The sequence below is a fragment of the Canis lupus genome, chromosome 14, assembly GCF_003254725.2.
Source record: "Canis lupus dingo isolate Sandy chromosome 14, ASM325472v2, whole genome shotgun sequence".
Classification (NCBI taxonomy): Eukaryota; Metazoa; Chordata; class Mammalia; order Carnivora; family Canidae; genus Canis; species Canis lupus.
Window position 1 is genome coordinate 16,024,244 of NC_064256.1, and position 23,858 is coordinate 16,048,101.

At 36.2% G+C, this 23,858-nt stretch overlaps 1 protein-coding gene across 3 annotated transcripts in view; it reads left to right on the plus strand.

Moving 5' to 3' along the window:
- Positions 1-19,134, plus strand: part of GTPBP10 (GTP binding protein 10) — a 29,077-nt gene extending 9,943 nt beyond the window's left edge. The window contains exons 3-10 of one of the 3 annotated variants that reach the window (XM_025471434.3): positions 273-364; positions 896-1,040; positions 6,316-6,389; positions 8,278-8,330; positions 10,418-10,525; positions 11,081-11,158; positions 13,791-13,914; positions 17,071-19,134. In XM_025471434.3, the coding sequence (XP_025327219.1) occupies positions 273-364; positions 896-1,040; positions 6,316-6,389; positions 8,278-8,330; positions 10,418-10,525; positions 11,081-11,158; positions 13,791-13,914; positions 17,071-17,321 (925 nt within the window). In that variant the 3' untranslated portion in view covers positions 17,322-19,134. The remainder of the gene's footprint in view (positions 1-272; positions 365-895; positions 1,041-6,315; positions 6,390-8,277; positions 8,331-10,417; positions 10,526-11,080; positions 11,159-13,790; positions 13,915-17,070) is intronic. The other 2 variants (XM_025471435.3, XM_049093539.1) reach the window with 2 other exon arrangements.
- The last annotated feature ends 4,724 nt before the right edge of the window (positions 19,135-23,858 follow it).

Below are 23,858 nucleotides of genomic sequence, written 5' to 3' on the forward strand. Positions count from 1 at the left end.
ATTATGAGTTAAAATGACTTGATGGTTAGCTTGGTAACAAATCATTACCTATTATTATTTGTTTTTGTTATTTATTTTTATTTTTATAGGATAGTCTAAAATGGAAATAAATAGTAATTATTTTCTTTTCCTCTGATATTTGGCCATTTTTAACATCTGCATTAACAAGAAGAGTTGGTTGCTAGTCTTTGTAAACCATTATCTTGGCTTGAGTAGAGTCCTTTTAATATAGTGAGTTTTCTCTATTTTAATTTAGCTTTATTTTTTTGTAGAGTTAGTGCACTGAAAGGATCCAAAGGAAAAGACTGTGAAATTCCTGTACCTGTGGGTATTTCAGTAACTGATGAAAATGGTAAAGTTATAGGTAAGTGTATTGTAGATTCCAAGGTTGTGAAAAATGTGCATATTTTCTAAAATTGTTTGGAAACTGTGGGGAATAGCTCCTCTTCAATGTCAGAATTTTTAAAAAACTATTTTAACTGCTAATTTATAAGAGATATTTAAAACTTTATATAAAAGTTGTTTAGGGGGCATCTGGATGGCTCAGTTGGTTGTGCATCCAACTCTTGACTTCAGCTCGGGTCATGATCTCAGGGTGGTGGGATCCAGCCCTGAGTCAAGCTCCTCACTCAGCAGGAGTCAGCTTGGGATTCTCCATCTCCCTTTGTCCCTCCCCTGCTAGTGCATGCACATGTGCTCTCTCTCTACTAATAAATAAATCTTTTTTAAAAATTTTTCAAAATTAACTGCTAGATATAAGATTATTATAAACATACAGCTCTTTGGATTTATAAATTGGAATTTTTTTGGCATCTATTTCTAAATGAAAAATGTCATTAATGATTAGCTACACTTAGTAATCTTCATTCTAAGTATCTTTCTCTGTCTTTTTAAGGAGAACTCAATAAAGAGCAAGACAGAATTTTGGTAGCTGAAGGAGGTCTTGGTGGTAAATTACTTACAAATTTCTTACCACTGAAAGGCCAGAAACGAGTCATTCGCCTTGATCTAAAACTTATAGCTGATATAGGCCTAGTGGGGTAAGTAACATTTGTATTTTTATTTTTATAATTTCAGAGAGATAGTTCATGAGTAGGAGATAAATGTAAATGGTAATTTGGGACCAGTATTATTTATGGAATAAATTTATGGAATTTGTGCATTGTTTGTATTGAGAATGCTGCTAAATACAGTTATTTTAATATTGCAAACATAGAGTTTCACAGTTAATATTTATTTGTAAAAGGAAGATAATGGCAATTGAGTAGGCTAGTGGGAATGATAGACAATGAATCAAGAAAGAAAAATCAATCAAATGCAGTAGTATAAGAAGGTAAAAAGAATGTTACCAGATATTTAAAAATAAAATTTAAAATCCAAACCACATTTTATGAAGTGTATGGAAGGAAGTAAAAAGAGAAAAAATGAAATATTCTTACAAGTCTTAATTAATAGAGGTATTGCTATCTTGTTGATCAGATGGCTAATGGCCAATACAGATAGTCTCAACCATCAGACTTAGACACTGTTGGAGCACCAAGTTGGATCTCGATATGACTGTTTCCTTGTCCTTCATGATCTGCTTAGGTCCATTCTCAGTACTGCAGACCCCACAATGTTATCCTCTTTTACAGGCTTCCGTTGTTTCATAGAACAGTGTTGGTATCCCTGGGTGGCGCAGCGGTTTAGCACCTGCCTTTGGCCCAGGGCGTGATCCTGGAGACCCGGGATCGAATCCCACGTCGGGCTCCCGGTGCATGGAGCCTGCTTTTCCCTCTGCCTGTGTCTTTGCTTCTCTCTCTCTCTCTGTGACTATCATAAAAAAAAAAAAAAAAAAAAAAAAAAAAAAAATCATAGAACAGTGTTGTTTAGCTGTAGAGTTTGCAGTGCTGGCACCTGACTGAGGGAGATAGAGAGCAAAATAGAAAATAGGTAAAGGAAGGGAAGGCTTCAGCTTTGCATTTCTTCTCTCCCTGTCTGCCTGGCCCCACTTCAGCATTACACAGTAGTCAGAACACCTAAGAAAAAGGTAGGGAACACTGCTTTTTTGCTGGTTCTATTTCAAACTTTCAGTTCCACTCTTCACCTCACATAGCTTCTAATTCATCTTCTCTAGGCATCTCACTGCTTTCTTTACCAGAGTCATCAGTCTGAATCCGTCACCTCTTGCCATGCCTGTCTAGCTACTAAGTCTTAACAGCAGTGCCCTAGAATTCATAAAGGTCCCATTCTTGCTAAAGTTATAATACAGAAAGATGTGATCCTGGTGTTCAGGTTTGCCATTTGCATTTAGTTTTTTCCGTATAGTTATGAGGCATAGTTTCTGTAACACATATTTTTCACAATGTGGGTTTAGTAGGTTTTTATGAACAAGACTGAGAATCTAGCCATTCGCAGTCTCATTTGTTACGAAAATGTGTTTCAGATTCTGTAAACACTTTTACAGACTAAAGAGCCTCACAAGACTAAGTAATAAAGGTGGGATGAGGATGGGGAACTCAAGTGAGTGACTATTTGGGTTAGAGTTTCATATCCTCTGAAGGCCACCTGGAATGTCTTAAATAAGTTGTAGAATGTCTCTAAGCCTTTGTTTTCTCATTTTTAGTAGTGGCTGGAGATGGTAAAATGTAAGAAAACACATTTACAATACATTCCTTGGATTTATGAATGTTCAATGAATGAATGGTAGCTGTTACCATCATCATCATCACTACATTGTCAATGTATTGGAGAGTACATATAGTACTAAGCTTTTCAGAAGTGGTTTTGCTATTACAGTCAATAATTGAAGCATCGAGGGTTTTTTTTAAAGCATCGAGTTTGTTAAGTACAATGCTTAACATGTATTTTAGTGTTTTTAAATTGGGCAACTATTCTTAAAAAGTTATTACTGTGAGTACCAGCGTAAGCAGATACCTGTTTGCTGGTTTCAGGAATGAACTGCATCTTAGAAGAAAGGTGTCCTATATACATATTTATTTGTACTGCTCTTCTCAAATCTGATCTTTGCATAGGTTGTGATATGGGAGAGCTTTGTTCTTGTCTCCTGGAGTCGAAAAATCAATCTCGCAGACTGTAACATAGCAAAGTGATAGAGGTTTATTAAGCAGAGATACAGAGAAAGCTCTCAAAAGCCAGAGGGGTTCTGACAGGGTTGCCCCTGAGGGCTTTTATAGTCTATCTTTTATAGGGAACTGGGGGGGGGAGGGGACTTGGTAAATTTCCTGTCAATATCAGGGTGGATATTTAGAACAAACATGGTGGACTTGTAACATGATGTTTCTTTTTTTTTTTAATAATAAATTTATTTTTTATTGATGTTCAATTTGCCAACATACAGAATAACACCCAGTGCTCATCCTGTCAAGTGCCCCCCGTCAGTGCCCGTCACCCATTTACCCCCACCCCCCGCCCTCCTCCCTTTCCACCACCCCTAGTTCGTTTCCCAGAGTTAGGAGTCTTTATGTTCTAGTCTCCCTTTCTAATATTTCCCACACATTTCTTCTCCCTTCCCTTATCAAACAAGATGTTTCTTTGTAAATATCATGAGCACAAACAAGGTGTTCCTTCTCTCTGGTTAATGTCTCCTCCATAATTCTCTACATCTGGGGTTTCTGTGAGCCTAGTAGCTATTAAAGGGGAATACTCCCTAACATTTTGGAACTAGGGAGCCAGGTTTATTTTTTTCTGTTTTTACTGTCTTACCTCTGTTTTCTTGGGATGGGTAGGAGCCTGATTCTGGGGCCTTTCTCTTATCTTTCCCTGACTAGCCCTGTCTGCCCCTAACTCATTCCTACATCAGTTGGATTTCAGTCTCTAAAATTTTTATTAAGTACTTTTCAGGTAAAATCTCAATTATCATTTCTTCAACCGTTAGCATCCTATTTCTTCTCATATTTTGATCTCTTTGGAAATAGTTGCTGGCTGATATTTTTCTGTGTTTAATACTATTATGAAAATATGAAGATAATGGAAAGAAATAAGCAAGTCTAGTTAGGGATAATCATAAATAAAAATTATTGCAATTTGCATTTCAAAAAGTTACAAGGGCCTGGGTATAGTAAGATATCAGACAGTACTGTATTTCCATAGGAAAATGAGTCATTAAAAAAACCTCACCTAATTTTATTTTAAATTCATCATAGGAAGACATACATAGATACATATACATATACATATATATTTAAGATTTTATTTATTCATGAGAGACACAGAGAGAGAGGCAGAGACATAGGCAGAGGGAGAAGCGGGCTCCTTGCAGGAAGCCTGATACGGGACTCGATCCCCAGACCAAGATCATGCCCTGAACAGAAGGCTGATGGTCAACCGCTGAGCCACCCAGGCATCCCAAGGAAAATGTATTTAATGAGATATTTTAATTAGATTTATTTTTAATGTTAAAAAAGCTCTACTAAAAGGTTATAAATTTTTATAGAATTTCAGATGGATATTTCCAAAATATTACGCCATTATTCCAAGTGAAAGTTTTGGTGTGTTTTATAAGAAGAGCTTTTTCCAATTTGAATGAAAACTATAAAAGCAGGGATCACAGTTGTTTCACTGATTGCCATATCTCTGATCATAGTATATTGCCTGGTGTGAGTTAATCCTTAATAAATATTTTTTTGATAAATTTAATGAAAATATCTTAATGGAATTGAGGAAATCATCTCTTAAGTGCCTCCCATTCCTAGTACTTTCTTTTATATGGTAGGCCTTTCCTGAGGCAAATTTAGCAATAAAATCAAAGCCTTTATTATAACAGGCATATGTTTTAATTATATTGTAAATCAGTATTTTCTCATCAAGAAATGTCTCTCAAGAAAGAGATTAAAGATGTATGTAAAAGTTCAAGGATAGGGGTGCCTGGGTGGCTCAGTAGGTTAAGTGTCTGCCTTCAGCTCAGGTCATGATCCCAGGGTCCTGGGACTGAGCCCTGCCTCCGACTCCCTGCTCAGTTTGCTTCTTCCTCTGCCCCCCACCCCCACTCATGTGTTCTTTCTTTCTCTCTCAAATAAATAAGTCTTAAAAAAGTTCAATGATAATAACTGTAGTGTTTAAGGTTTTAAAAGAAATAATATAGATATTATGAAATGAAAGGTAATTGGCTGAAAGAAAAAAGTTATCTATTAATTCCACCACTTAGGGGTGACTTTTAATGTTGGTATATGTCCTTCTTGCTGTATACTTGTTTTTTTACAATGTCATTCATAATAGTAAAGCATTGGAGATAACCTAAATGCCTGACAATAGGAAATTAAGTAAATTACAGTGTGCCCTTGAAAAGTGTTCACCTTTTAATACTCAGTTTAAAAAGCAGGCCAACCAACTATGAAGTAGTCTTTCAGGAAAAAAAAAATCAAAACTAAACCTGATCAAGGCATTATATCAAACTAGCAATTTATAGAAAAACTAGGGCAAAGGAGTATGCTAAAGGACATCGTGGGAGTGTTTCAAAAAAATTCAGACTATGGGAAAGAAACACTAGGACAAATGACCCAGTTTCCTTAAAAATAAAACTGCAGGGGCACCTGGGTGGCCCAGTCAGGTAAGCAGGCCAACTCTTAATTTCCGCTCAGGTCATGATCTCAGGGTCCTGGGATCAAGACCATTGTGGGGTTCCACACTCAGTGGGAGTCTGCTTGAGGATTCTCTCTCTCTCCCTGTACCCCTTCTGCTGCTTACACATGCTCTCTCTCTCAAATAAATAAATATTAAAAAAAAAAAACAAACCAAATAAATTAGAATTGCAAAGAGGAAACAATATGGGGAAGAGGGGGCCTTTACCAAAAGAAATTTAAGGCATATATCAACCAGTTGTAATACACGGATCTTATGTGAGTCCCTGTTCAAACCAACTTTAAAAAAAGTATTGGGAATGTGTTACTTATTGAAGCTAGGTGATTGCTAAATGAGATTCATTACTTCTTTCTACTTTTGTATATATTTGGAAATGTCCATATAAAATGTATTAAAGAAAAATCTACAAAGCAATGTAAGCAATATTTTGTCATTTTTTGTGAGAATTAGTGGATTGTTGGTATTTTTATTTCTTTTTGTTTTTCTATGAGTTACAGGTTTTTAAAAGATAATTGGATTATTTACTTCCAATACTGAGACATCTTTAGTGTCCAGCATGAATTTATCTTTACTTTTTTCATATGTATACTTCATTCAGGATATTTCATTTATATTCTTTTATTCTCAGAAATATTGAAGAAATCTGCTTCCCGAAATGTTAGAAATTCAGAGATAAGCAATACTAATATTAATAATACTAATATTTGTTTTAATATATTTATTTTTTCATTTCAGATTCCCAAATGCTGGAAAATCCTCTTTGCTAAGTCAGATTTCTCATGCAAAACCTGCAATTGCAGATTATGCATGTAAGTATAATTTGTTGTGTATTTTAATGTGCAGAGGTAAATTTTTAAAGTCTAATCTTTCTTTGAGTATGAATAAAATGAAAACTCTGAGGTAGCCTTAGTTTGAAAACTCTTAAAAAAAAAAAAAAAGAAGAAAACTCTTGGCTGATAGAATACATGCATTTCCCATTAATCCTTGAAATCTCTATAGCCCTCAACAGAGTTTCTAGTACTTGTTAGATACTTGCTTTGTTGCATTTATTTCTCCTTTGCATAATCATTTATTTGATTTAGATGCGATTTTATGAGCACCTACCTTTTATCAAGCACTGTTCTTTCATTCATTTAGCAAGTATTTATTTCTGTGAACTACAATGGGTTCTGGAATTATAAAGACTGGTAAATAGATACTGTTCTGACTCTTACTGAGCTTACAGACTAGTAGGGGAAGGTACGTATATCACACCTGACTATGAGGGAATGTAATATGATTCTATGAAAGACTGTAGGTGGCTGCTTTAAAGTTTTTTGGGGGAAATGTTATGCTAGAGTTGAGGTGTGAAGAATATACGAGTTAATAACAGTGGATGTGAATGGTGCTATAGTCAGACAAAATAGCATGTACACAAAAGCTCTGTGGTGGCAGGGAGATTTGTGTGTCAAGAAAACATGTAGTGAGGTAAATAGGGAATTGGGATGTCTGGGTGGCTCAGCAGTTAAGCATCTGCCTTTAGCTCAAGGTGTGATCCTGGAGTTCCGGGATTGAGTCCCACATTAAGCTCCCTGCATGGAGCCTGCTTCTCCCTCTGCCTGTGTCTCTGCCTCTCTGTTTCTCTCATGAATAAATAAAATCTTTTTTTTTTTGAATAAATAAAATCTTAAAAAAAAAAAAGGTAAAGAGCGAATTGATAAGGCTGGAGATGTTAAGTAGAGACTGTATCATATAGACCAGGTAGGCTTTATTTGCTCTTTATATCTAAAGAGCCGCTGATAGCCTTTTAATCAAAGGATAAAATGATTAGATTTGCTTTTCAAAAAGATGTTTCTGCATATAATATAGAAAATGGATTGGCATGAAACATGAATGGGCCTGGGAAAAATAGGCTATTGGGCTATTGCAGTAGCTAGATGAAATGTAATGGATGCTTAGACTAAGTAATGAATTAATGTGATAGAATCCCTGCCATCATTAAACAAAAAGATCCAGAAACATACATTAACCCGGAAAATAAAGCCATTTTATAATTAAACTCTGTTTTTGTTTTTGTTTTTTTAAGATTTTATTTATTTATTCATGATAGTCACACAGAGAGAGACAGAGAGGCAGAGACACAGGCAGAGAGAGAAGCAGGCTCCATGCAGGGAGCCCGACGTGGGATTCAATCACAGGTCTCCAGGATCGCGCCCCGGGCCAAAGGCAGGCGCCAAACCGCTGCGCCACCCAGGGATCCTAAAATTAAACTCTGTTGAAGGAGAGTTAATTTTGGACTAATTTTTATAAATGACATTGCCAATATTTATTGTTATAATACAGGGACTCTTGAGAAGGAAAGAAGTAAAGTTTAGAGTCATATGAAGAAGGCTACTACAGAATTATGAGGCTTGAGGATAACTGAATAAGAAATGACTAGAGATTTTACCCACAGACCCAGTGATAGAAACCAAAATTCTGTTCTTCCCACCAGCATCTTTATTATGCTCCTTAAAGTACAACCAAAGAATTTTGAAGTCCACTGATTAGATTAGATCTAGGCCTATGCAGATTATAATTGTATTTTCCATTCCAACAAAATCTGAATTAAATTGTTTACAAAAAAGAAATATTATTCATTTTATACATAATGCTAAGTCAATTTTGAGAATACCAGCCTTTATTCTAGCCTTAATTTACTGGGCCTTTTTCTTTTAGTTACAACATTAAAGCCTGAACTTGGAAAGATAATGTATAATGATTTCAAACAGGTGAGTATTTTTTAAATGAGACACTTGGTTATAAATGAAAGTACTTGCTTTTGGTACTTGGACTTTGTAATACATGATTGTTTTTGTGGTGTTAGGGGAAGAAAGTAGCAGGATTTTGTTTTTCGTAAATGAGACTGTGATCGAGTCAACTTTCCTGAGCATGATCATAGTCAAATATTGTATAAAAATATAACTTTTGTCCATCCAAAGTTTAGGTCTGGTTTATCATTATAGCATAGTATCCAATCTCTGATCTCTGCTCTCATTGCAAGTCCATATTTTACTGCCATATTTCATTATTGATTCTTGTTTCCTGAAAACATTTTCTAAAGTTCATGGAATTGAATTTATTCCAAATTTCTCTTTCTAAAAAATTTTTTTTAATTGAACGGGATTCTGGTCTAGCTATTAAAATTTATTTTTCCTTGATAAGAAATTGCTATAGATCTTTTAATAATTACAGTAAAAATAAAAAAACAAAGTAACAAACTTTGAAAAATATGCAATGTATGATCAGTGGTTATGCTCCTTGATATTGACCCAAATGAATTAAAAACTTACATACAGACAAAAACCTGCACATGCATGTTTGTAGCAACCTGTTCATAAGTGCCAAAACTTGAAGCAACCAAGATGTCCTTCAGTAGATGGACAAACAAACTGTGGTAATTATGGAATATTGAGCTATGAAGATCTGAAAAGACATGGAAGAGCCTTAAATACATGTCACTAACTGAAGGAAGCCAGTCTGAAAAGGCTGCATACAGTATGGTTCTAACTATGTGACATTCTGGAAAAAGGCAAAATTATAGTCATAGCAAAAAGATCAGTGGTTGTCGAGGATTAAAGGGAAAGAAAGGATAAATAGAAGAGTACAGAGGATTTTTAGGGCAGTGAAACCATTCTGTATGATACTATAATGGTGAGTACATGACATTCATTTGTCAAAGCCATAGAATGTACAATACCAATAGTGAACCCTAATATAAAGTATGGAATAGGCAATGATGTATCAGTGTAGTTTCATACAATCCATTGACATAATTAAAATACATAAAGGATTTATATTCCTTTATAATAGTCGTATAACAGTAAATATTTAAAACCAGCCAATATGTAGAATAATAAATAAAATTATAAATATGGGATAATATTAATATAGAGAACAGTAGAGAAAAAGAGAACATTGTAAATTTTAAGGGAAACTTAATTCTCCATAGCAAAATTCTCAGTGGAGAACGCAAACAAAATTTCAAGACCTGAAAAAAAAAATGCTTCAGAACATGAGTCCTCTATTATATTTTGTCTGTGTGACAGCTTAGTCACATAGCCACAATTTCCGTTAAAATTCTGAAATCCTGTGAAAAGCAGTGCTTCTCATCCCTTACTGCACATCAAAATTAACCAGGTGACTTCAGAACGACAAGTAAATGAAGCCTGGGCCCCAGAGATTTGAAACCAGATCCCTGGGGGTAGGGCCTGGTATTTTTATAAAAGATACCTGGGTGTTTATAACATGCAATGAGGTTTGAAAACCACAAATGCAGACTAATGGTTAATAACTTACCACTTCAAAAAGGAGTTACAGGAACATTACATCCTTTACTTTTCAAGAATGGTCCATAGTCCCCTTGGTAGAATAGAAAAGGAACAGTGGTGCCACATAATCAATTATATATGAAATTTAAAATTTGAAACTACAGAACTATACTAAGTCAATGTCTGCTGAATTAATATCCTTCTATACTTTTAAGAATTCTGAGAGTTGAAACTCTATGACTGGTTCATATTTGAATAATATATTTAAAAATATATATATATTTTATGGAATTCTGAAGAGAATTTGCATGATTAATAAATGTTAAACTAATCCCTAGAATTCTTAGTTTGTTAGATTAATAAGTAAAAATGAGACTTTAATTTTTGATAACAAAGGATTTTGATTCTTAATACTTTTTTGTTATAAAGGTATCTTGACTTTATAAAAATGTAGTGGTAATCACAAATTAGTAACTGAATTTGAAATATGCAGATTTGGGGATGTAATTTTTTTTTTCTTTTTATCAAACCATTTAACTTGGTATTAGATATCAGTAGCTGATCTTCCTGGTTTAATAGAAGGAGCACATATGAACAAAGGAATGGGCCACAAATTCCTCAAGCATATAGAAAGAACTAGACAACTACTTTTTGTTGTAAGTCATATGCATACCAATGTAATGTTTGAATGAGTGTGAATGTCAATGTGTTTAGTTTTCCTAGAAATTGTTTATAATAAGGTTTAAAGATAAGATAGTATCATATGTTACTCCCTAAATGTTTAAATGAGGGTCAAATATAGTAAGTAAACTCTGTTTATAATGCGGGGGTAGAAATGGCATTACTGTATCAGATACAAGTGGCCATACTTGTCAAGATTTAATTCCTTAAGATTGTCAGCATACTGCTATGTTTTATAGTATCTCTTTCCTACTTCATTGATGGTACTAGAGTTATACATGAGATTTTCTATATAGTATATACAAATTGTTTTATCTATACTAGTTTCTCATTTCATTAATGATTGTGATTTTGTCAGAATAATTATGGCTGTCTTGACACTGCAGTTTCTCTTACTTATTTAGAATTACTAAACACCAATTGTATATAAATTGAGAAGTTACTTTTAGCTTGAGAGAATAAAACATTTCAAAACATAAAAATCTATAACTCTTGTTTATATGTTACAGACTCTTTCCATCTTTTTTTAGGTTGATATTTTTGGATTTCAACTTTCTTCCCAAACTCAGTATAGAACTGCCTTTGAAACCATAATACTACTTATAAAAGTAGGTTTTCTGTTTTATTATGTCTGTATTTGGTCTAATATATAACCATATGGAACTGTATTAAGTTACAGATAATTAGAATAGATACATATTCCACCTGTACTTTTTGAAGCTTTGAGGTCAAAGAATTATCTAACCTTGTTTCCTCCAGTCTTCTTAAACCACTCTTCAAACTATTACAACCAATGAAATCTTCCTTGATTCTTTTTTTTTTTTTTAAGATTTTATTTATTTATTTATTTGAGAGAATGAGAGTGAGCGAGAATGTGAGAGCACCAGAGAGGGTAGAGGCAGAGGGAGAGGGAGAAACACTCTCCACTCATCAGAGAGCCCAACGTGGGGCTCCATCTCAGAACCCCAGGATCATGACCTAGCCACCCAGGCACGCCAAAATGCTCCTTGATTCTAAATCCCTATTATATCCTTCTCAGACTTTATTGTGCTTGAACTTTAATACCTACTTTTTAGACTCTTTCTCAGTCTATTTTTTATGCTCTTTCCTGTTCATTCTTTTTATTTAGCATTCAGTTACAGTTAATATACTTATGACTGCCAAATCTGTTTCTGATACCTAGATCTTTTGGTTATGCTTTAGACTAGCTGCCTAATGGATATCTTTCATTGGAAATCCCATTAGGTTCTCCAATTTAATATGTATACAACTGAATTTTTTCTTTTTAACTCTTCATCCTCCCCAGAACTTTACTGGGTATGTGAATCAGAAGCCTGGATGTTGGTCTCTATTCTTTCTCACCATCTGCATTAAGCCTTGTCAGTTTTATATCCTAAATTTCTGAAACTCGTCTACTTGTCTTCATCCACACCGTTAAAATTATCAGCCCTTCTCACTAGAATGCTTTAACTCTTCCAACGTGGTCTCCTTGCTTCCAGTCTCACTTCAGTCCATTTTTTAAAATTGATATTGACTTGACACATAAAGTTACATTATATAAACACAGTGTGTGTAAACACAGTGCTTTAACAACTATACATCATGCTATGCTTACCACAAGTGTAGCTACCATCTGTCACCACACGATGCTATTATAATACAATTCTTGAGTCCATTTTTTTTAATGTGGCAACTAGATTGATCTTTATGAAAGAACCAAGCAGATGTTTGTTCCCTGCTTAAAACACTTCAATGGTCCTCCACTGTTGTCAGGTTAAAGTCTTGCCCTGAACATGGTTTTTGAGGTCTGGCAAGGGTTGGCTCCTACCTAACAGTCCATCTCTGCCCTTCCTGCCTTACTTTCTATTCTCAGCCCTATGATTTCTCTCTAACACAGCATCATGTCACTTACCTCCAGGACTTGTATATCTTAAATCCTTGTCACTTTCTGTCCATTATGAATAATGCTCCTGTGAGCATTTGAATACAGTTTTTTGTATGAACATGTTTTCATTTCTCTTGGGCATGTAGACCTAAGAGTAGAATTGCTAGCTAATACAGTCAACATGTAACATTTTGAGGAACTGCCAGGTTTTTACAGAGTGGCAGCATCATTGTACTATTTTATAATTGCACTAGCAATGTATGTGAAAGTTCCAATTTTTCCACATGAATGCCAACACTTGTTATTTTGTCTTGTGGTTTTTTTTTGTTTTTTTTTTTTTAAGATTTTATTATTTACTTGTGAGAGACACAGGGAAAGATAAGTAGAGACACACAGGGCAGAGGGAGAAGTAGGCTCCATGCAGGGAGCCCAATGCGGGACTCGATCCCAGGGCTCTGGGATCAAGTCCTGAGCCAAAGGCAGATGCTCAACCGCTGAGCCACCCAGGTGTCCCTTGTCTGTGTTTTTTATTTTTGTTACCCTACTAGGCATGAAGTGGTATTTTATTATGGCTTTGACCTGCATTTCTCTAGTGACTAACTATGTTGAGCATTCTTTCATATGCTAATTGCCACTTGAATGCCTTTAGAGAAATGACCAGATTCTTTGCCCATTTTTAAAAATGGGTTACTTGTGGGATGCCTGGGTGGCATAGTGGTTGAGTATCTACCTTTGGCTCAGGGCTTGATCCCAGATCCTGGGAGAATCAGGGAGCCTGATGGTGAGGGGACTCAGTCCCAGGAACCTGAGATCATGACCTGAGCCAAATGCAGATGCTTAACTGACTGAGCCATCCAGGTGCCCCTGTCTTCACTTTATGACTTTTTTTTTTAAGATTTTATTTATTTATTCATGAGAGAGACAGAGAGAAAGAGAGGCAGAGACACAGGCAGAGGGAGAAGCAGGCTCCATGCAGGAGCCCCACATGGGACTTGATCCCTGGTCTCCGGGATCACACCCCAGGCTGCAGGTGGCGCTAAAACGCTGGGCCACCGGGGCTGCCCTATGATATTTTTTAAAGCACAAAATTTTGTATTTTAATGAAGTTCTGTTTGTTTATTTTGCTTGTGCATTGATGTCATAGCTAAGACCTAACCAGTAAGGTCTTGACCTAACCAGTAAGCATTTTATGAATTTTCTTTGTCACTTAATTTTGTGGCTGTTGAGATTTCTTGCATTTCAGAAATGGGAGTGGGCTTTAGATTACCCAGTCCTACCAAGAAAGATGTTACCAAATATGTAATCTATATAGATATTTTAATAAAATTATTTGGTTTTTCTTTTTTGATTTAAAGGAATTGGAGTTGTACAAAGAGGAACTTCAGAGAAAACCTGCACTCCTGGCAGTTAATAAAATGGACTTGCCAGGTGCTCAAGATAAGTTCCATATACTGATGCATCAACTCCAGAATCCTAAAGGTAAACCCATTTGTTCATTTAATGGCAGTTCAATGATTACCTATTGTGTGGAGAGAGTGGTATAATCAATGGAAAAGAAACTTACAGTTGCTACTCTTAAAAAAAAAATCATGTTTGAAGAAAGAACACATTATTATGAAATTTTAAATAACATTGTAACATAGTACTTACCAAGTTTCAGAATCATGATATGGATAGTAAGTTAGAGGAGTCAAAAGAAAAAGTCAGGCTTCATGAAGAAGTAAAATTTAAACTGGACCTTTAAACAGTTAATGGAGGGGTCACCCAGGTGGCTCCACCTTCAGCCCAGAGCCTGATCCTGGAGACCCAGGATCAAGACCATCAAGAACTAACTGGCTGCGAGTAGTGTCCCATAGCACTGGACAAAGGTAGGTGCCCCTGGGTGTCGGTGCTGCGCTTGCGCTGTGCACTGATGCGCTGTACCCTAACAGTGGGTTGATCAGTCAGCCTCCCTTTCAGTGTGGGCTTCTCAAGGCAGGGACTGAGTACTCCCACAATGTGCACCCAGCCCAGGGACAAAGTGTTAGACTTGGACCGGTTTGCAGGTGACTCCATCTCTGCTTGCATGAATAGGGTTGCAAAATTTGGAAAAACAAAACAAAAAGCAGGAAGCCCAGTTAAATGTGACTTTAAGATAAATTACAGATAATATTTTAGTGTAAGTAAGTCCCAAATGTTGCCCTGGGAGGGACATGCATATATTAAAATTTAAATTTTATTTGTCCTTTATCTGAAAGTCACATTTAACTGGGCAACCTGTGTTGTGTCCCCCTACTGGTCACGCCAGCCGAGGAGCCGAGTCCCACGAGTCCCACGTTTGGCTCCCTGCATGGAGCCTGCTTCTCCCACTGCTTATATCTCTCTGTGTCTCTCATGAATAAATAAATAAAATCTTAGAAAAAAATAAAGAGTTAATGGGATTTGGATCAAAAGAGGAAAAAGTCAACATCTGAAAAGAATTTAAAGTAAATTCTTTCACTTTAACATACTTCAGAAGCTCTAGAACTAATATACCATAATGTAAAACCAGAGCAAATAGTTCTAAAGAAGTGTATATCTTTGCAATGTCAGCAAAGTACTCTGAAAAGTGCTAATGTTTTTTTGTTTGTTTGTTTGTTTTGTGAACAATAAAGAATTTAGTGAAAGGACATGGAACAGTCACAGATTTGTGGGAACAATGGCGAACCAGCTTTTATGATAGTCATACAGAGAGAGAGGGAGAGAGAGGCAGAGACATAGGCAGAGGGAGAAACAGGCTCCATGCACCGGGAGCCCGACGTGGGATTCGATCCCGGGTCTCCAGGATCGCGCCCTGGGCCAAAGGCAGGCACCAAACCGCTGTGCCACCCAGGGATCCCAAAAGTGCTAATGTTTTAAAAAGAATTTGAATACCGGGGATCCCTGGGTGGCGCAGCGGTTTGGCGCCTGCCTTTGGCCCAGGGCGCGATCCTGGAGACCCGGGATCAAATCCCACGTCGGGCTCCTGGTGCATGGAGCCTGTTTCTCCCTCTGCCTATGTCTCTGCCTCTCTCTCTCTCTCTCTCTCTCTGTGACTATCATAAATAAATAAAAAATTAAAAAAAAAAAAGAATTTGAATACCTATGTGTGTGTGACAGAATAACAGATGCTGTTACTGCAAAAGGATCTATTTGTTTGAAATTTGCTCTTAAATGGACCACTTTGTGTAAAGGAACTTAAAGGGACTCTCCACAGTTTTGAATATTGAACTTTGCAGAACACTTCCTATCCTACAGTAATGATGGTTTCATTTTTCTGAGTCTAGTAGAGGACCTCTTCACAAATGAGGAAGTTGAGTGGGTGGAAGGTGGCTAATATGTTTTTGAATGGTACTAACTTCTCTGTTTTTATCCTTTGGATAAAAATTGGGGAAATAAATTATAGTGTACTAGGACTAGCAGACAGCACCAGAAGATCCTTCCTCCCTCTCAAAAATCTTTGCCCTGTGTAATTTACATATTGGAGCTGTGCTTGAGTTCATAAATAACTTTCAAGATATAAATGCTCCTGGAACTACTGAGTGCTCTTTATTCCTTAATGTTACTTGCTTTATGAGATTATTCATCTATTTGTTAGTTGGTCTTGCAGAAAGGGGGGTTTTCAGAGGAGGTATCAGAAGGGAGGATAACTCAAGAGTTTGTGCCTATTTTGGACTGTCATGAAACAAAATCTAGTGCCCTCAGTGATAATTCCTAAGTTAGCTTTTTTCAACTTCCTTAGCGGTGTGTGAATCTCAGAAACCAAGCTCCATGTTGACTTGTCCAGTTTCTCTCAGTCCAGCCTTTCCAGTTCATATCCATATTAACCTATCCCATCAGTATGCCATTGACCCTCCCATTGTCTTGGAGGCAGGGAAGAGGAAACCGTAATATAATAGCTTTCTCCCCCTGTGGGTTGGTAGTGTGGACTCATCTGAAATGACCTCCCCTTGAACAGTCCCCATACCCTTTTCAATTTTAGTACAGCTCTTAGCACCAGTGATAGTAAGTCTATAGTTTAGGGCAGCTGACGGCCACCTGTGTACTGATGCAAGCTACAATATCCCAAATCATGAATGATGCTACTTTATACATAAGTCTTTTAGAAACTCTGTTGCCTGACTTCATTGAACTCCTCCAAAAAAAAACAAATTTATTGCTTTTGTAAGTAAATCATGTATGATTTATCTTTTATTTATACTTAATTTGGTTTAAAATATATTCATCCTACAAATATTCACTTATGTGCCAAGAATCTTACCATTCTCATTTTTATTTTTTTATGATTTAATTTTTTAAAAGATTTTATTTATTTGAGAGTACAAGCTGGGGGATAAGTAGAGGGAGAGGGAGAAGCTGACTCCCTGCTGAGCAGGGAACCCCATGCACGACTCCATCCCAGGACCCCAGGATCACGACCCAAGCCGAAGGCAGACACTCTACCTACTGAGCCACCCTGGCGCCCCAAATTCTCATTTTTAAAAACAAAAGTTTCTAAGAGCTTATTAATGAGGGAAGGAAAAAAATTAAAAATGCTAAGTTTTTAGTAGCTTGATTCATAAGTCAAACCTCTAAGACAGTTTTAATTTACTTTCAAAGACAATGAAAATCAGCTTAGTTGTGTGTTCTTTGTTTCAGAATTTCTGCATTTATTTGAAAAAAACATGATTCCAAAGAGGACCATGGAGTTCCAACATATCATCCCCATCTCTGCAACTACAGGAGAAGGAATAGATGAATTAAAGAACTATATAAGAAAATCTCTGGATGAACATGCTAATCAGGAAGATGATGTGTATCATAAGAAACAGTTGCTTAATTTACAGATTTCTAATACAGTATCTTATAGTAAGCCACCACCAAAGAGTCCTGTTACTAGCCCCAGATAGATGTAATTTTTTTTTTTTAAGATTTTATTTTATTTTATTTATTCATTCATGATAGAGAGAGAGAGAGAGGCAGAGAGACAGCAGGCTCCGTGCCAGGAGCCTGACGTGGGACTCGATCCCGGGACTCCAGAATCACGCCCTGGGCGAAAGGCAGGCGCCAAACCCCTGAGCCACCCAGGGATCCCCTGGATAGATGTAATTTAAATCTATTAAAAATGATACTAAAATTATGTTCATTTGTAAGTTTTTCCACAGACTTGTATTTTTTAGGAGGTTAGTTATTATTAACCTTCTGTATAATACCATTATTCAAGAACCATACCTTCCTTCTTGTTTTATAGTTAAGTGAATGGGTGGTAAAAAACTGAGACCTAAAAATGACAACTCATAATTTTATGGACAATCCACCTATAATAAAACCCTCTGGTATTCCTATACTTACGATGTCTCTAGTGAGATCATTTAGAGAGAGAGAGAGAAGAGTATTCTCTAGCAACCAGGTTTTGTTCGTTTTTGAGTCTGTCATGTACCTGATTCTACTAAATATACAGTAGTACTCTTTTTTTTGAAAACCTCAAAAGCCTAAATTTCAACATATGTTTAGTGATAATAAAGATCACAGATAATATTTAGCAGAAACCAGCAGGTAGATGTTTGCAATTTCACCTTTTGGAAATTTTTCATTCTTAAGTGTAAGTGTTTTTCATGCTTTGGAGCAGACTGGTATATGTCTCATTTCCTTGCGTTCAAATCTGTTTTGTTGTCTATTTTCATGGTTAGTGCAAACTTGAAACAATACTATCAATCATCAGTATATTCTTTTTTTTTTATTTTTTATTTATTTATGATAGTCACACAGAGAGAGAGACAGAGACATAGGCAGAGGCAGGCTCCATGCACCGGGAGCCCGACGTGGGATTCGATCCCGGGTCTCCAGGATCGCGCCCTGGGCCAAAGGCAGGCTCTAAACCGCTGCACCACCCAGGGATCCCAATCATCAGTATATTCTTAAGAGATTAAAACTTCTGAGTTTCAAAAAGACAAATTGGACATTTTCTTTTCCTAAGTTTTATTATAAAATATGTATGTTCATTGTAAGAAATAAAATTTAAACCATGCAAACACCTTTAAAAAGGTTCCCATCTTCCTACACCGGGCCCTCCAGTCCTTCCCGGACCACTGTTAATATAAGTTTTTATATACCTACAGAATTTTTTTATTAGTTTATTTTTTTACCCAAATGAGTTCATTATATAAACCTTTTCTAAGTTGGATTTTTTAAAAAAATAGTGGCAAGTTAATGAGCTTTTAAAACTTATTCTTCAGGGCAGCCCCAGTGGCGCAGCGGTTTGGTGCCGCCTGCAGCCTGGGGTGTGATCCTGGAGACCCGGGATCGAGTCCCACATCGGGCTCCCTGCATGGAGCCTGCTTTCTCCCTCTGTCTGTGTCTCTGCCCCTCTCTCTCTGTGTCTATGAATAAATAAATAAAATCTTTAAAAAAAATAATAAAACTTATTCTTCAAAGCTGGGTTGTTTTTTTTTAAGATTTTATTTATTTATTCATGATAGAGAGAGAGAAGCAGGCAGAGAGGCAGAGGGAGAAGGAGGCTCCATGCCGGGAGCCCGACACAGGACTCGATCCCAGGACTCCAGGACCACACTCTGGGCCAAAGGCAGGCGCCAAACCGCCGAGCCACCCAGGGATCCCCTCAAAGCTGTTTTTAAATTATTACAAATTACTTTGGAATTTAAGGCTCAGTGAAGCCTTTGGCTATGAATATTAAATAAAAATGGTGTCAATATTCTACTTAAATGTCTTCTGATGGGACAATGTGAATGAGTTTTTACAAGTATTCTTTCTTTGTTTTCTGTTTCCCACTCCCACCTCACATTCTAGGCCCCAGATGAGTGGCTTTTTTTTTTTTTTTTTTTTTGTATTTCTTTTTCCTTCATTGCACAGGTATTTACTGAGTGTCTCCCATGTGTCAGGCACTGTGCAAGGCACAGCATTTACAGTGTTGAAGAGCAGGCAGGACATTCTTCCCTTACGGATTTCACATTCAATAGCAGAAACTGCAGGGGATTGGAGTAGCCTGGTTCCACTTTACAACAAAGAAATAAGAATGAAGAGAGCATTCAGAATTTGAACATCTGTACTGATCATTGTGACCGTATTTCATATTGGATATGTTTTACATTTATAATTTAGGTATCCTTTTTCTCTTTCACTTTATTATTTCTTAAATATAAGCAAGTAGCAATGTGAGGACAATTTCATCAGGTGAATTTCTGAAGTTTTTACCCCATAATCTTATTTTCTGCTGTGGCAAAGAATAGATCTGTGCTGAAAATTAAGAGGAATTATATCTTATTTGCACTGTCAGTAACGCCCTGGTTACTAACTTAAGCATTGTGTTACATAACTCAGTAAAATGTTCCATGATTTGTATTTTCTAGTTACTGAAAGTTGATAGTTGATTTTTATTCTAAACAGAAGGAGAAAAACTGGATCCCTTTTTATTTTATAAAAAACACATTTTAAAAACTTAAAAGATTTATTTTGAAATAAATATACTAGCATTTCAGATGCCATTTATTGGGTCTTTAAGCCAGTTTTTTTTTTTTTTATTTTTACCTTTCAAAATACATTTACTTTTTGGAAGACTTGATTTTTATATTAATTGAATAGCCAGGATGTCAGTATTATGTAAATTTTTATTTACATCCCAGTAGTTCTTGAAGAGCCTGCTGTGTCAGATTCATACAGCAGACACTATCAAGACACTATCAAGTAATTAAGTATATCATACTGTGAAGTTGGATCTGTGCTTCAAAGATTTCACCTATGAATAGAAATGTTCCAGGAATATATTATTTTTGTAATACATACCGTATTATTTTTATCATAGCAAAATGAACTTTATGCAAAATTAATAGGGTTTTTAGATTTTATTTATTTGAGAGAGAACGAGCAAGCAAGCACGACTGGGGGGAGGCACAGAGGGAGAGGGAGAAAGAAGGATGAGCAGACTCTGCACTGAGTGTGCAGAGCCCTATGCAGGACTTGATCTCACAACTCCAAGATCATCACTTGATTCAGAATCAAGAGTCCTCCACTTAGCGATTGAGCCACCCTGGAGCCCCTGTTTTCTTTTAAGTGGTAAACATGCATTATCTAATCAGAGGTATAAAGTCTTCATAATGGGAAAAATCAGGTCAAGGGTATTTTATTTTTCAGGCTTTATCTAGTTTTGTTGTAAAGTTATGTGTCTTACTTAAGTTCATTGTTCATTTGCTATGGGAGGATGGAGTACAGAGATTCCTTTAAGAAAGTTAATGAAAGCTAAAGACTGGGCAGCCTGGGTGGCTCAGCGGTTTAGCGCCGCCTTCAACCCAGGACGTGATCCTGAGACCTGGGATAGAGTCCCGCGTCGGGCTCCCTGCATGGGGTCTGCCTCTCTCTCTCTTTCTCTCTCTCTCTCTCTCTCTCTCTGTCTCTCATGAATGAATGAATGAATAAATAAATAAATAAATAAATAAATAAATAAAAGCTAAAGATTTTTTCCTTGCCAAAGTGTACATAAACACATGGAGTATTTTCTAAGTAGTTTCATAGGGTTTGCAAAGTTCAGATAAAAAATTCACTTCACAAAAGTTCCCTCTGGAAATTTGTAATATCATTAAATTACATTAAAAATAATATTTTGGGTGCCTGACTGCTTAGTCAGTAGAACATGTGACTCTTGATCTCAGGGTTGTGAGTTAAAGCCCCATTTTAGACACAAAGCTTCCTTTAAATAAATAGGTAAATAATAAGTGACAGGTATTTTTAAAAAGCTTACAGAATTGCGTTTTTTTAAGTGTTTCAAACCAGCAGCATAAGCTCACAAACTATAGCTTAAAAATGAAATGAAAATTAGCAAGTCTAAATTGTAAACCTACACAGAAGACATCTTATTTCAAAAACATGGTAACATTTTGTTTGAAGACAAAATTGTGACTTAAATTTAATGTATATTTTTAAATGCTTGAGTATCTGAAATTTAGTTTAAATCTGCCTGTCCTTATGGAATAGACAAGTGAAACAAATCCAGAACTTTGAGTACATGGTCTATGCTGGTAATCATAATATCTAACAAGGTAATGTTTCCATGTGCTGGGCACTGTACTGGGTTGTTTACATACATTATCAGTTTTAAACACCACACTATATTGCCTTTTGGTCATTTATTAAGTTGCGTGGTTGATACATGAATGTTTGGGGGTTTTTTGGTTTTTTATTTGAGAGAGAGAACACAAGCGGGGACAGAGAGAGAAACAGGCTCCCCACTGAGAAGGGCACTGGATGTGAGGCTGGATCCCTGAACTGAAGGAAGATGGTTAACAAATTGAGCCACCCAGGTACCCCTGTTTTGGGGGTTTTTAACCTTTTCGGAAGTCTCGTGTATTTTTTAATTTAAAAATGTCTTTGCCCTATAAAAGTTTATACCTTGAGGATTAAGCCATTTAAATAAACACAGCTAACAAATGTTGGCAGACAATGTGCTGTAACATTTACTACAAAGTTAAACAACAATGAAAAATTTACTTTTTTTTCTTAAGTAGCTATCTCAAAGAAGCATTTTGTTTGTTTTGTGATTTGAGCTTGGCAAATAGAGGGAAAGTATCAGAGGAATCTCTTTGGCTTTAAGTGGGTATCACAAGCCAGCTGAAAGAAAAGCAAAGTCAATGAGGTAATAGAAATGAGAAAAGGAGAGAGAAAAGAAAAAAAAATGCATGCATGTTGGAAAGTTGTAGTATTTCCCTGTGGGTAACTCAGGAGTAACGTGGGTTATTGCCTCAGTTGGCTCTCAGAAGTATGAAAAAGCCAGGTGCAATTTCAACTACCGTTTCTGACCATAACCAATCATTAGTTTTAGGCAGTTCTAACTTTTGTACTTTTACTGTATCTCATTATATGACTGTTGCTTAATTAATAGTTGTTGGGTGCTTGGAAGACTTCAGAGGAAGCAGTCAGTTTTGTATATATCATTAGTGTGTTTATAATAGAAATTAATGTTTTTAAAATATTTTATTTATTTATTCATGAGAGACAGAGAGAGAGGCAGAGACACAGGCAGAGGGACAAGCAGGCTCCATGCAGGGAGCCCGACGTGGGACTCTATCCAGGGTCTCCAGGATCAGGCCCTGGGCTGAGGGCAGTGCTAAATCGCTGAGCCACCTGGGCTGCCCATAGAAATTAAAGTTGTTGGGTTGCCCCAGATACTAAGCCATGTGAAGCACAGCTATTATTTGAATCCTGTCCTCTGAAATACTTGTAATTTGAAGAACAGCATATACAGTTCATATTATAAACTGCAGTTTATAGTATAATTAATTTTGGAGCAACATATGGCAAAGTTTTTTTTTTTTCAATTTAATTTATAAACTTTAAGTGATTGAAAGTTGAACGCGAAGGACAGAAGCTTCCTTGGTTCATGGTAGATATTTCAATATATTTTTCTGAGATTGCCAGTATCTTCTGACCAGTGCTTTCATTTTCTTATTTATTATCAAACATTATTATTGGCATTATTCCAAATGACAAAAGGCTTTTTAGGAAGACCATTTCTTATATTAAAAAAGGATATGATTATAAATCTAAAATATGCCTTCAGTTTTATTTGTATGTAGTTTGCTACAAATTGAGGGAGTTAAAAATACTTTAAATCAAGAGCAGGCATGGAGTAGAAGCTTCTGGCTTTGAATGGATTTGAAACATGATTAAGTGATACTAGATAAAAGCTTCTGGTCAACCAAATCCTAAAGGGAAGAAATAAGAATTCTATATAATAATTGAGCCTCAGTTTCAAAAACAGATCTTACCATGAACTGGTACTACTTTGAGGTCAAGAGAAATTATAAGAATGATATAATGTGCACACATGGCCTTTCATATAAAAATAGAAACCAGAAAAACTCACCTGCTTTAAAGAACTACTAATGTCATAATGTCAAATTAGCACCACGTTTATCAAAAGTTTAGCATACAGGTTCATCTGTAAAAACTAAGTTAAAAATAGTGGTGGTGGAAGGAGAAGGTAATAGTCATGGTAAATGACAAAGATTTACAACACTTGAATACAATTACAGGCAAAACCCAATTATCCTAATGTATGTCAATTCTTTTGTACAATGCCCTTCCCTCCCTACCCTAGTCACCAATAACTTTATTAAGTAAGATTGGAAACATGTGCAGCCATCCTGCCTCTTTTAGACAACAAAGTCCTATCCATTTTTAAAGTGACAGCTCACTGCTTGATTATGCAGAACGTTCTTCCTTTATTTCTTGTTTTAGTTTGCTAAGGCTACTGGAACAAAGTACCACAAACTGAGGAACTTGAACAACAGAATATATTGTATCACAATTCTGGAAACTAGAAGTAGGAGAGCAAAGTGCTGATAGGTGGTTCTTTCTGAGGGCTGTTGAGGGAGAATCTCTACCACGGCGCCAGCCTAGCTTCTAGTGGTTTGCTGGTCACCTTCAGTTGCTTGTAG